Source organism: Pteronotus mesoamericanus, unplaced genomic scaffold (assembly GCF_021234165.1).
Source record: "Pteronotus mesoamericanus isolate MK-2021 breed Mesoamerican mustached bat unplaced genomic scaffold, CSHL_Meso_final scaffold_165, whole genome shotgun sequence".
NCBI lineage: Eukaryota > Metazoa > Chordata > Mammalia > Chiroptera > Mormoopidae > Pteronotus > Pteronotus mesoamericanus.
In genome coordinates, this window is record NW_026555307.1 from 3510584 (window position 1) to 3522947 (window position 12364).

The 12364-nt window shown below is 54.2% G+C and overlaps 1 protein-coding gene across 2 annotated transcripts in view; it reads right to left on the reverse strand.

Annotated features, from left to right (window-relative positions):
• The window catches only part of GALNS (galactosamine (N-acetyl)-6-sulfatase), a 32013-nt gene that overhangs the window by 15938 nt on the left and 3711 nt on the right, over positions 1 to 12364 (reverse strand). Inside the window, exons 2-8 of one of the 2 annotated variants that reach the window (XM_054588955.1) lie at positions 8161 to 8284; positions 7341 to 7415; positions 6564 to 6666; positions 3272 to 3415; positions 1780 to 1846; positions 1568 to 1695; positions 1070 to 1209 (exon numbers count right to left, since the gene is read on the reverse strand). In XM_054588955.1, coding sequence (XP_054444930.1) covers positions 1070 to 1209; positions 1568 to 1695; positions 1780 to 1846; positions 3272 to 3415; positions 6564 to 6666; positions 7341 to 7415; positions 8161 to 8284 — 781 coding nt within the window. Of the gene's footprint in view, positions 1 to 1069; positions 1210 to 1567; positions 1696 to 1779; positions 1847 to 3271; positions 3416 to 6563; positions 6719 to 7340; positions 7416 to 8160; positions 8285 to 12364 lie in introns of both variants that reach the window. The other variant, XM_054588954.1, reaches the window with a different exon arrangement.

Below are 12364 nucleotides of genomic sequence, written 5' to 3' on the forward strand. Positions count from 1 at the left end.
AAAGGGTAAGTGCCCACTAGGGTGAAACTCTTACAGGACAACGAAATGCTGGGGTGCAGGCAGCCACCTCACTCTGTAAGCTGGAGACCAGGGCTCACCGAGGGACCTGGGTCAGAGGCCTCAAGGGGCTGGCAGGTCTGGCTGGCTCGGGCACACAGAGCAGGTGTGGGGGGTGTGGGGCCCCTCGCAGCACCAGAGGCTCTGGGTGCCCCCATTTGCCAGCACTGCACAGGTCGGGGCTCGGCCCCATCCTTCGTGGATACCACCCCTCACAACACTGTGGTGAGGGAGCTTTGGCGGGGTGGGGGCTTGGGCTTGGCTGTCAGGGAGGCTGGGAAGTGTGTCTGCCGCATTTTTAGCTCCCAAGGGAGACAGTCAATGCCACCACCATGAAGGGAGGCTCCCTAAACTCAGAAAAAGGTGCAAATGTGGCTGATTTGACACATGACAATGGCCATCATATTGTACCTAAGTTTAGAACAAAAACGCTGATGGAGAACATTACAGGTTTAGAGAAGAAAGCCCAGAAGCGAGCTCATTCGGCGCTGAAATGTGCAGGAGGCTGAAGTGACCTGCTCCCAGGGCCAAGCAGTGGTACAGCTAGGACAGCATGAGAGTCCTGGCCTTGGTCTCCGTCTTCCCCCACTGGGCTCTCCCTGCGGACCAGGGGAGCAGAAACAATACACAATTCAGAGGAGGGGCTTGGGCAGTTCCGGTTCACACACTGACACACCCTTCCCGGGCCGGGGAAGGCCAAGGCGCTCTGGCCTTTCCAGGGAGAAGGGCGCGTCTCAGAGCATTGGTGCTGGTCGGCAGCCCCACTAGTCTCGCGAGTGATGAGGCCAGAGCCAACCCCACGTGCAGCTCTCAGGCCTCCTCGTATCTGCTCCTACTAGACGGGGCCCCCAGAGGACAGCGGGCATCTCCCCCACGGGTGGGACCCCAGGATGAGTCCCCTTTACACTCTGCCCCAAGGGTGGATGAGGCGGCCCTGAGTGTCTCAGGGGCCAGGGTTCCCAAGTGCAGCTGTGTTTGGGGACGTGCTGACAGGAACACTCTGAATACCTGCCTTGCTTGGGAGCAGAAATGAGGGCAGCACCGTTGTCAGATGTGAAGAAAACAAAGGTGTTCTCCACGATCCTCAGGTCCTTAAGAAGGTTCAGGATTTTCCCCACGCAGTCGTCAATCTCCCGAACAGCATCCCCGTACCTATGGGAAAGGTGGAACATTTACCAGGTGGCCGAGGGCATCAGTGTGACCAAAGAGCAGTTACATCATAACTTCAGGGACGGACAATGAAAGGGACTGGCTAAGTTCACAGAGGAGGAGGGGAAAAGTTCAAGTCCTCAGAGCTAATCCAGGAGAGAGCCGACCACGCTGCTGCAGCATCCGCCCACTGATCCTGGGCTGGTGGGTAGCTTCAGGGCACAAACGCTTCCATCTTTTTCTACAATTGATAACTTAAAACGTAATAGTATTGAGTGCTGTGTCCCGGAAGTAATCGAGCACAGCTAACCCAAGTGTGTGTAGGGGGTGGGGGTCTATGTCTCTATAACCAAGGACTCACCGCCCTCGCTGACTGGTGCCCAAGAAAGGCTTAGAGGCATAAACAGGTGCATGTGTGGCGTCGATGGCCCAGTAGAGAAAGAAGGGGCTCTGAGCTGCCTGCTGCCTCTTAATGAAATCCAGAGCTTCCTGTGGAGGAGAACACGCCATGTGCCTCTGCCCGAAGGCTGACCCCGCCCCACCCCAGAGCCTGCCCGGCCAGGCTCCTCTTACCTGTAAGTAGATCTGGGTCAGGTTGGCTTCTCCAGTTTTTGAATTAATTGGAAATTCTTCATAAAATCTGCATTAACAGATCCAGACAGAAATCAGATTTCAGGCGAAGAAAGCCTCTTCTCCATGATATCATAGGCAAAGTCATGAGCCTCATTTGAAAGAATGAACAAATGTAATTGGAAGGTCACACTGCTCCTGAGGTCATGGTCAAGGTGGGGCTAAGACCAGGAGTCATGGTCATCATTTGGGAGAAGGATGGGGAGCAATGTGTAAGGACAGAGAGGAGAGTGAGAGAGGGAAGGCAAGAGGTGGGCCCCAGCTACTTAGGGCTGGGGTGACCACTACTAAGCGTGGGTTTTCTTTTTGAGGCGATGAAAATGCTCTGAAATTGGTGATGGCTGCATGACGCTGCGAATGCACTAGAAAGCCCTGAACTGCATACTTTAAATGGGTGAACTGTCTCGTGTGTGAATTCCAATAAAGCTACTATTAAAAAAGGTAACAAGTGGCCCTGACCGATGTGACTCAGTTGGTTCGGTGTCGTCCTGCAAAGCAAAAATCACCAGTTAGGTTGTGGGGAGGGCACACGCCTGGGTTACAGGTTCAGTTCCCAGTTGGGATGCGTACAAGAAGCAAACAACAGATGTTTCTCTCGCATCAATGTTTTTCTCCCTCTCTCCCTCCCTCCTCCTCCCCATAAATAAATAAATAAATAAATAAATAAAATCTTAAAAAAAAAAGAAAAAGGCAACAAGTGGGCCCCACTTCTTGGTCTGCTAATGTATTTAATGAGGTCCAACCAAAAATTAATAAAAAAAGGAAAAAGAAAGATGAGGCCAAACAAAACTCGTGACGGACCAGGGTCCCATCTAGCGTGGCCATGCTGCCGGCACCCCACTGCCGGGCTGTGGCCAAGACCAGGGCGATCCCAGGGCCACCTGGGCTTCAGGTGGCACTTCACTCTTGGCAGGCTCACAAGGAGGCTTCGTCCCACCAGGCCCTCTGTGATGATGCCGATGTCCTCAACACCTAGCACGCAGCTGACACGTCAGCCTGGTGAAGGCAGAGGCCTCTGCAGCCGGGGCTCGGGGCCCGCCCATGGGCCACACGGACCGAGCCCGGAAGCCGTGTGTGTGGCTACTGTGTGAACAAACCTTGTTCTGGAGAGCATCTCTGGCTCTCATACTTCCTTTCTCTTCCTCTCTTTCTCTCGCTGTCCCAAATTGTTGATTACAAGAATTTTACAAAGGACAGAAAACTCATACTTTCTAAAAGGGTGAGAGATCCCCTAGGTGTAGCTCAAGCAGCAGCCTAGGCTATGAGTCCTAAAAGGCTCTGGGCAGGACGACCAGCTGTCACAGCAAGGCCCAGCACACCGGGAAGCCAGTGCTGGTGGGAAGGCGCTTCTAGAAATGCCATCCAGCTCCTGGACAGCCTCAAGGGGCAAGGGCTGGGTTTGGCACCCGAGGGTGAGAAGGGAAGGGACTGTTACCTGCCGACCATCTCCCAGTCCCGGTACACAGGGATGTTCGGCCTGGCCCTGTTGTCATAAGGTCCAAAGTGACAGTTGGGGGATCCAAACCACTCATCAAATCCATGCTTCAGGGGGTGGAACTGAGGCCTGTGGCCCAGATGCCTAGAAACAGGAATCCAGGACACTTCAGGGAGCCCTGCATGGGACACCCCAAAGTTCCGAGTAGCAACACCCCATTACCTTCACAGAACATTTAATGAACAAACATCTCTCCAGCACCCAAAGTGTGCTAAGCCTGGACACAGAAAGACCATGCCCTCAAGGAGACGTCAGGACCACTGGCCTCCCCCAGCGAACTCTGCCAGGTTAACAGCCAAGGGTCACGCTGGCACAGGGCCAGGACCGGCAACTGCTGCTCACCAACTCAGTACCCTGGCCAGGAATGGGGTGGGCACGACTAGAAGAAAACACAACGATGTGCCTGCAGGGTGACAACTGCCAAGCTGTTCGGAAACCCAGATGCTCTGCTGGGAGTGGGGTGGCCAACTGCAAGCTCCTGCCACACGCTGCAGGTGTCATGCAAAGCCGTGAGAGCCTCTTGCTGGGTGGTGCCCTGCTCTTCCATCCTCACATGCCCCTTCCCCTTGGGGACACCTAAGGTCGGGTCCTCCTGCCCGTGAGGTGCCGACATGCCCCCATCCGAATCAGGTTCCAGCAGTCATGGAGCATGGCTCCACTGGTTCTTTGGAATACAGGGCTAATAAAAGTAGTTCTGGGGCACAGTGGCTCTGGGTTCTGGCCCCTGCGGAGGGAGCCAACCTCACCCTGCAAAGTGCATGGGTTTCCCAGGTTTTTGCAGAAAGCCTCTCACAGGGACATGTTTGGAAAGCCGCATCCCTGGGGCAGAGGATCCTGTTCCTCTGCTGCACTTGGGCAGGCCCCATCCTGACTGCTCAGAGGCCCCGCAGTGAGTCACGCAAGTCCCAAGTCCCCGTGACTCACTGTAACCACTCGGTCAATCCGTCAGAGAGAACACGGTGTACGGCAGTGAGGGAGACCCGGCTGATGCAGGCCAGAGCTGAGCCAGCCAGCATCTGAGTCTGGGCGGCGTAAGCGCAGCTCTTGGGGCCTCAGCTCCCCACTGCTGGCTCTAAAATGCTCTGCGCCCAGATGGCTGCCTGGTGCTCACCTCGGGCCTCTCTGGCCTCTCTGCCAGGTGTGTGTCAGCTCTGCCATGACCTCTGTGCTTTGTGCTTCCTGTTTGTGACTTGCGTCTTCTCTGGGCTGCTGCTACATGCCCAGTCATCTCTAAATGCCTCACTCTAGCACTGGCTGTGTGTGACTCTCTTTTGTTCCCACATCCATTAGTCAAATGGCCTTTGCATAACAGAAACACCACCCAAGGTCCTGCTCATGCTAAGCTGTCAGTTCAAAGTGCTTATTCTGAAACAGCAGTGGGGCTAGAACCACCCAAAGGTGAGCTGGAAGGGCACCGTATGGCAGCCCGCTGGGACTCGGCAGGTGGAGCGGCCTCTCCCAGGAGTCCAGGCTCCGCGAACCCCAGGCCTTGGTCAGGCTGAGGAAATCCAGATCCATGGTGCTGGGGCCCAGCGGCAGGACGTCAGAACAGTCACAACCATGCCAGCCAGCACCCCCCTGCCTATGGCCCTGCAACAGGACCCCCACTGGGACTGGGAACTCCACGGGGCCTCCCAGACCCCATCCTCACTCTGGCCACGGCCGCCCTGACCCTGGCTCATCCACCAGCACCGTGTACACCTCCTCAAGTTCACCTGAGCTGCTTCTCTGGGCCCCGCTCGACTCCTTCTTCTGCGTCTGTGTTCACCTCCCTCCTCACAGAGATACACTCCATTCCAGCTCTGGCTGCCCCCAGTCAGTGGCTATGAATGGAAGGCCGCCAGATGCCAGGCAGAGCCACTGGGCCAGGCACAGAGTTCTGGTCATCAGGGGCTCTCCCTTGTGCCAGCGCAGCCCTGACAGGGCTCTGGCAGGCCTCACAGCGGCCTCTGCCACAGTCTCCCTGGGCCTTCCTGGCAATGCTTTGTGCCGTGCAGGCAACAAGGGCTCCCTCAACCCAATGCGCCCCCACCAGGTCTGCTGTGCAGTCCCTACTTCCTCTGAGCTCACCTGCTTGGCAGGCAGCTCTCAACTTGTCTCAGAAGAGAGAAAACGTTCATTAGGCAGCTTTGAGATCACCAGGATTTTCTAACGATTACTTTCCCAGTTTCTGTGGATCTCCTATCCCTGTGACTATCAACATGCAAAGAGCAGCAGTTTCCAGCGGGCACACACAAGGCACTCATCCTTGAGAAAGCAGTACTGGTGAGTGCCAGAGGGGTTAAGGGCAGAGGGTTCACAGTGTGCTGAAAATCATGGAAGGCTTCCTGTAGGAAGTGGGCTTGCTATTTTCCAAAGGCCTCCACACCCAGAAAAGAAAAGGGGACCTCTGACATTTATACCAACCCACTTAGGCATCCTCAGGAAGTAAGAGACAGAAACCACTTAACATGCTTAAAACAGCACAAACAGCATGTGTGGTAATGTGAGCTTCTACAATCATGACAATCCCAATGACTCCACGCTGCGTGACTATGTGACTATTCTCTGCCTCCTGTCTACTGCTGCTGCCGCTACTCTCCCTTCCCCCCCTTTTTTGGCCTCTCAATGTTTTTTATTCTAGGATTTTAAAAAATACTACAAAATATTTCTGAATGACATAGAAACACCTCTGTAACCACACCAGTCTCAACATGGCTTCTTCTGTACATCCCTAGTTACAGGATTTCTGTTCAGCTAGACCTCAGGCGGTTCTCCATGCCGGCTGTTCTGTCGTTCAGTTGTTATTTGAGGTGGTCGTGGGAGGACGTGAGCACAGCGTTCCCCTACTCTGCCATCCTGACCACTGGTTGCTCCTGCCTTTCACCACCAGACAGAGCCCTTGTGCTTGCTGACAAAGTGTGTCATCCACGACAGTACTGCACGTGTGATGATGTGGCTCCCTGGGTGACACCGCGGCAGCAGGCAGCACAGGCAGAAGGATGGAAAGAAGGGGCAGGGGGCTGGGATGTGCAGTGTTCGAGGAGAACCACAGGCTCCCAGCCCACACTCCAGCCTGGAGAGGGAAGCCGCAGTGGCCCGGCCATCCCAGCTGCTAAAGGAGTGCTTCGGGGGTCTCAGTGGACCTGGAATTCAAGGACTCTACCTCCCACCCAAGAGGTTTCCCCTGTTTGGAAATGTTTAGCAACGACCCTGTGTGAATGCGCCCAGCTGGGCAGGTGTGGGGACTTACCACTTGCCCACGATCTTGCTGACGTAGCCGGCCCCCTTCAGCAGCTTGGGCAGGAGGAGCTCAGTGTCCGGGATGCCACCCACAATCTCCTGCGGTGTGTAGGCTGGAAAAGCACCGCAGTGTGTGACCCACTCACGCCCACAGAGCAGGCTGTGCTGCAGAAGGCAACGCATTTGAACACTGGCCGTGCAGCGTCAATGGGAAAAGCCCTGGTGAGGAGCTGGCACTGCCATGGGGTACCTTTGGGGTCTTCCAGGCACTTCCCCGAAGTCCGCTCAGTACTGGGTGGGGACGGACAGGGCAGACTGTATCCCCTTTCCCGCAGAAGAGTTGGGACTTCTGTGGGTTTGCCTAGAGGTCTCCAGAAAATGCCACCTGATGGCACCATGAGCCTCTCATGCTAGGCTCGCCTGTGCTTTCTGTGCTATGTTTCCCCTGGAGGGGTAGTCCTGGGATGGGCACAGCAGGAAGGACCAGCGACCAGTGCCTGTCGGCCTCAGCCATCCTCCTCAAAGCAGGCGGCGGGAAGGAGCTCTGCCCTGAATCCCTAAGACCTCGCATTAACCTTACTGTCCTTTCTACTTGCCAAAAATGTATTATTTTTGATGAAAGTGCTGCAATCTGTTTTATCCCAAACAAAGCCCTTGACTGTGGGTAGTAAGTGCTGTCCTGGAGAAGGACTTAGGTCCTATGTGAGAATGGGTGAGAAATGCTTCCCCCTCATCTCTCTGGTCCTCAGCCCCCCAGACCTTCAGTGCAGCCCAAGAGCACACGCACCGTTCCTGGCCTGCCCGTTGGTGGTGTAGAAGCCGTTGCGAATGGGCAGACGTCCGGTGAGCAGGGCCGCCCTGGCTGCGTGCGGGGAAAGAAAACAGGGACACGGTGAGAACACATTGTATGTCAGGCAGCTGTGCAGAGCTTCTAAGTCCCTGTCAGCCTCCTGATTGCCCACCCTTGTACTGACTGGCTCAGGCGTGGGTGACCGGGGAGCTCTGGCCAGGCCCTGCAGTTCGGCATCATCCAGCCCCCCACTCACTCTCCCCAGCTGCCAGGACACTGAGATGTGGGGCCCACACAGCCCCTCATACGCCACCACCCAGCATTCCTTCTCTTCTTCAAGATTAGCATTTCTGTAGAAGCCCCTCAGCAGCAGTGATTCTCTGGGTAGGGGTGGGGGGAGGGAGAGGAGGGAGGGGTAAGCTGCCACATCCATGACCTGACCTCTGTCCCCACGTCCCCACAGTGGAGAACCACTTCCCAACCAAGCACTTCTGAATGAGCCACAGCATTTAGCACTTGGAAATCAGTACCACCACATGCAGCGGCTTTGGCTTCAAAGATCCTTACAGGGGACAAGCCCTCAGGGGCCTAAGGCTCCACAGCCGACAGCATGGAGCCCGGGACCCAATGTGCCAGGGAGCCCATGGAAAGGCCGCACATGCCTGCCCGAGGTCTCGGCCCTCAGAGGAAACGTGGTGAGGCGGCCACCTCTGTCAGGGCTGCCTGCTCCTCATGCTGCCCCCCTCAATGGCCCATGCCTGCTCCCCGTGTCCGCTCTCCTCGCCTGCGCCTGTGCCCATGGACCAGCCTCACTTACATGGTGAGCACAGGGGGTTGGCCGTGTAGAAGTTCGGGAAAAGCATGCCCTCGGCAGCCATCCGGTCCAAATTTGGGGTCTCTCTGGAAGGCTCTCCATACACGCCCAGGTCACCCCACCCCATCTGCAGGGAAGAGCATGGAGAGGTGGACTGCATCTCCTTCTATCTTCGGGGCCCGGGCCACAGAGCTCCCTCACAACCCAGTGCCTGGCTTGGGCACAGAAAGCATGAGCAACAGCTGAGCTTTGGGGCTCAACTCCGCCCTGGCCTCGGCATCGAGGAGAGGCCTTCGTAAGTCTGTCGTGTGGACTGAGATTTAACATCAAGTGGGAGGCTCCCCATGAAGCTACATGGAGTATGGCTACGTGACCCGGCCATTCCACTACTGAAACGTACACCGCACAAAACTCCACGCTTGCCCACAGCAACGTGGCTCATGACGGCCCTGAGGGGACAGCCCGGTATCCATCGAGTGAGGAACTAACAAACACAATGTAGTCTATCTGTCCGGCACTGCGTTGACTAGCAGCCCCTCAAATTTATGTCCACTCAGGACCCGTGAATGCAATCTTATTGGAAGTTCGGATGCTTCAGCTAAGGTGAGGCCATCCTGGGGTGCGGCGGGCTCTAAGTCCAGTGACTGGTGTCCTCATAAAGGAGGGGAGCCACAGACACATGGGGCGACGACGGGGGCAGAGACTGGGGGGGGGGTGCAAATACAGGCCAAGGAGGAGCGGCAGGAGGGGTCGGCTCTCTGAATCTCAGGAGAAATCAGCTCCGCCAATACTTTTCTTTCAGGCTCTGGCCTCCAGAGCTGGGAAAGAAAAGATTTCTGTTGTTTTAAGGCACCAAATTTGTGGTAATTTGATATGCCCCACGAAACTAATACGCACACTGTGCAATATCACTACAGCCTGGATGAACTGTGACAAGGTCCCTCCAAGCTGGGTCTCCTTAAATGTCCCCTCAGCATGAGCCCCAGGGCATCACTTTCACAGTGGCTGACTGCCATCCCTTCTTCTCCTGGACAAGGGGCGGGGATGGAAAGACTCGGGCTGTGGAACCGGACCCAGAGAGCCAAGGCTGCCCCAGCCTCCAGCCTCCAGCCTCCAGCCTTCCCTTGTGCAGTGACACGTGACTCCCTCCTGAGAAGGTATCTGAGCGCCAATCCTGGAGCGACCACCTGACCCAGTGATTCCATTCCTGGGTGTCTCTGCAACACAGCCCAAAACATGTTTATACAAGAGTGTATGGACGATGTCCACAGCAGCATGCTCCCAGTTGCCAAAAGGTACAGACAACTAAGTGCCAGCTGAGGAGGGATGAACACAATGTGTCCATCCAAACACTGGAATGCTACTCAGCCATAAAAAGGATTGAAGTACTGGGTTGGCAAAAAAAGTCCGTTTAGTTTTTTTCCATAAAAGACATATTTTTCATTTTTCACCAATAACTTTATCGATTTGGATATTCTGAGTATGTTGGCTATCTCCCGTGTGGTATAATGTTGATTGTTTTCAATTAATGTTTCGATTTGATCATTATCAACTTCAACTGGTCTACCCGACCGTGGAGCATTGTCCAGCAAGAGGTCTCCAGCCCAAAACTTTGCAAACCACTTTTTACACATTTGGTCAGTCACAGCACCTTCTCCATACACTGCACAAATCTTTTTTTGCGTTTTAGTTGCATTTTTTCCCCATCTTGAAATAATAAAGCATAATATGCTGAAAATGTTAACTATTTTCTTTCATCTTCAATATTAAAATGGCTACACAAAAATTCACCAATTTTGATGTTTTTTAAAATGCACGCAGATATGCCAGTTGTCATATAATAAAATTGTTTCAAATGAAGTAAAAGACAACTAAGCAGCTACTAGAGCCATGGTATGGAAAAAAACAAATGAACTTGTTGGCCGATCCAATACTAACACACGCTACAACATGGATGAACCTCAAAAGCATGATGCTTTGTGACAGAAGCCAGTCACAAAAGGACAAATATCGTATGATTCCATTTACATTGAAATGTCCAGAACAGGCAAACCACAGAGACAGAAAGCAGACTGCTAGCTGCCAGGAGCAAAGGGAGAAAAGGCAGTCACTGCCACTGGGGACAGGACTTCTTCTTGGGGTGATGAGGGTGATCTGGAGTTGACTGTTGTGATGATTTCACAAGGCTGCAACTATCCTAGAAATCACTGAATTGTACACTTTATTTTTGTAAAGATTTTATTTACCTATTTTTAGAGAGAGGGGAAGGGAGGGAGAGAAACATTGGTATGAGAGGGAAACACTGATCGGTTGCCTCTCGTACACGCCTTGACTGGGGACAGAACCTGCAACCCGGGCATGTGCCCTGACCATGAATCAAACCAGCGACCTTTCACTTTGCAGTACGATGCCCCACTGAGCCATATCGGTCAGGACTGAATTGTACAACACTTAACTGGGTGAATTGCACTTACTGTGAACTCTACCTCAACAGAGCAGTTAGAAAAGTGCAGGGGCCTGCTTTCTGCGGAAGCCCGGCTCACCAAGGGCCCCCCACAGCTCTTCTCACTCATTGGGCTCTGGTGAGTCAGCTAACAAGAAGTAGTAGGCCTGTACGCAAGAACAAGGGTCTGAACGGCTCGCCTGAGACTGGACACTGCAGTGCGCTGACCTGGAAAACTCCGAAAACACTGGGCTGATTCTGCAGACGTTTCGGAGAGTTGGGCCCAGTGATCTTATGAAGGGATCTGGCAACTGTGGGTCATAGGCGGGTGGCCTCATGCACAGCTTTGTCTGGGCCGGCCCGATGTCGGTCTGTTTTCTGCCTGTAACTGTTAATGCCCCTTCTCTGCATGATAGGTTAGACAGCTACCCTCCCCATAAGGGTGAGCGCAGGAGGGTGACACTGCCTCAGGCTTCGCCCAGGCACTGCCTCCTCCGGTTGCGCCCGTCCCCTCGCTTGAGGCTGGCTGCGACACACGGGGCCTGAGAGCCTGCACAGGCTCTTTGCCTTGGCACTGTGCTCTCTGCGCTCGAGGGCCCTAATGGTTGGAGGGTCCTGGCTTTGGCCCTTTCAGCTTTGGATTTCTTTGGAGATGGTTTATTTTGAAGTCATTGAAACGGCTTTTCCATTTGGTAACAATAGGAACTGAAATAAAATATGTGCCTGAAGAGAAGTATGGCTGACAGAAGACAGGAAGGTGGGGTGCTCTCAGGCAGAGAAGGGGTGGTGTGTCTGAGTCTACCGAGGCCCACAAGAGCTTGCATGTCCAGGGACAAAGCCTATGTTCCCAAGGTGGGGGGAGGGCCAGAAAGCATCCTCAGCAGCATCTGTTGACTTAGCAAGGGCCCCGGAGCAGGCGGGGATGGCACAGATTGCTTGAGGCCTGCCCTGGAGAGGGCTCCCAGGCTGCGTGAGCAAGGGTCCGTCTTGCCCCCACCCCACTCCACCCCGACTGTGGATTTGTCCTCACAGGTACAAGTGAGCTGCTATCTCTCTAGAGATTGGAGCAACAGAGGCAGAGGGGCTGGCCACATGGCACCTTTTGCCTGGCATGCACCAAAGTTCCAGCCTCCCAGGAGGAAGGCAGGTGCTTAATATAAATCTCATTTGCATAAACAATGTAGGCACAGGGAGCCCTTCTTACTGGGGAACGGTGGGACGCTCCTCAAATCTCAGGTCCCAGGCGCTAGCCAAGGGCCAGCCAACTTACAGGCAGGCCTGTCTGAGGCCAGCAGTCACTGGCCTACTGCATTAACTTTTGTCTGCTCAATACTATTCTACTATTACTTGTTAATTAGCTTTCTTAGCTACAAAAATAGGAATATTAACATCCACCTTGCAATTATTAGGGAATGAATGAAATCATCTCACGCAGTTCACAGGGAACAAAAGCCAGCTGGGTCCCCACACTTAACAAACAGTCAAACAGTCCTCTTCCTGCCTTCGGCCTTCCTTTCACTATGAATCTCAACACTCTGGAGCAACGCGAACAGCACTCACCGCTGGCTACAAGGGACTGTTACTCGTGACTGAAGGACTTCCCAGGGTCTGCTGACTGGCTCTGGAGGCTCAGGTTGGGGACACCTGCTTGATGGGCCCACCGTGGCCACATGGGAGCTGGCCTGCATGCAGCTTGCCTTTACACTTCCTCAGTAGTCAGGGAGGTCCTCCTCAGTACTGTCTCACAAATAAGGGACCCAGACA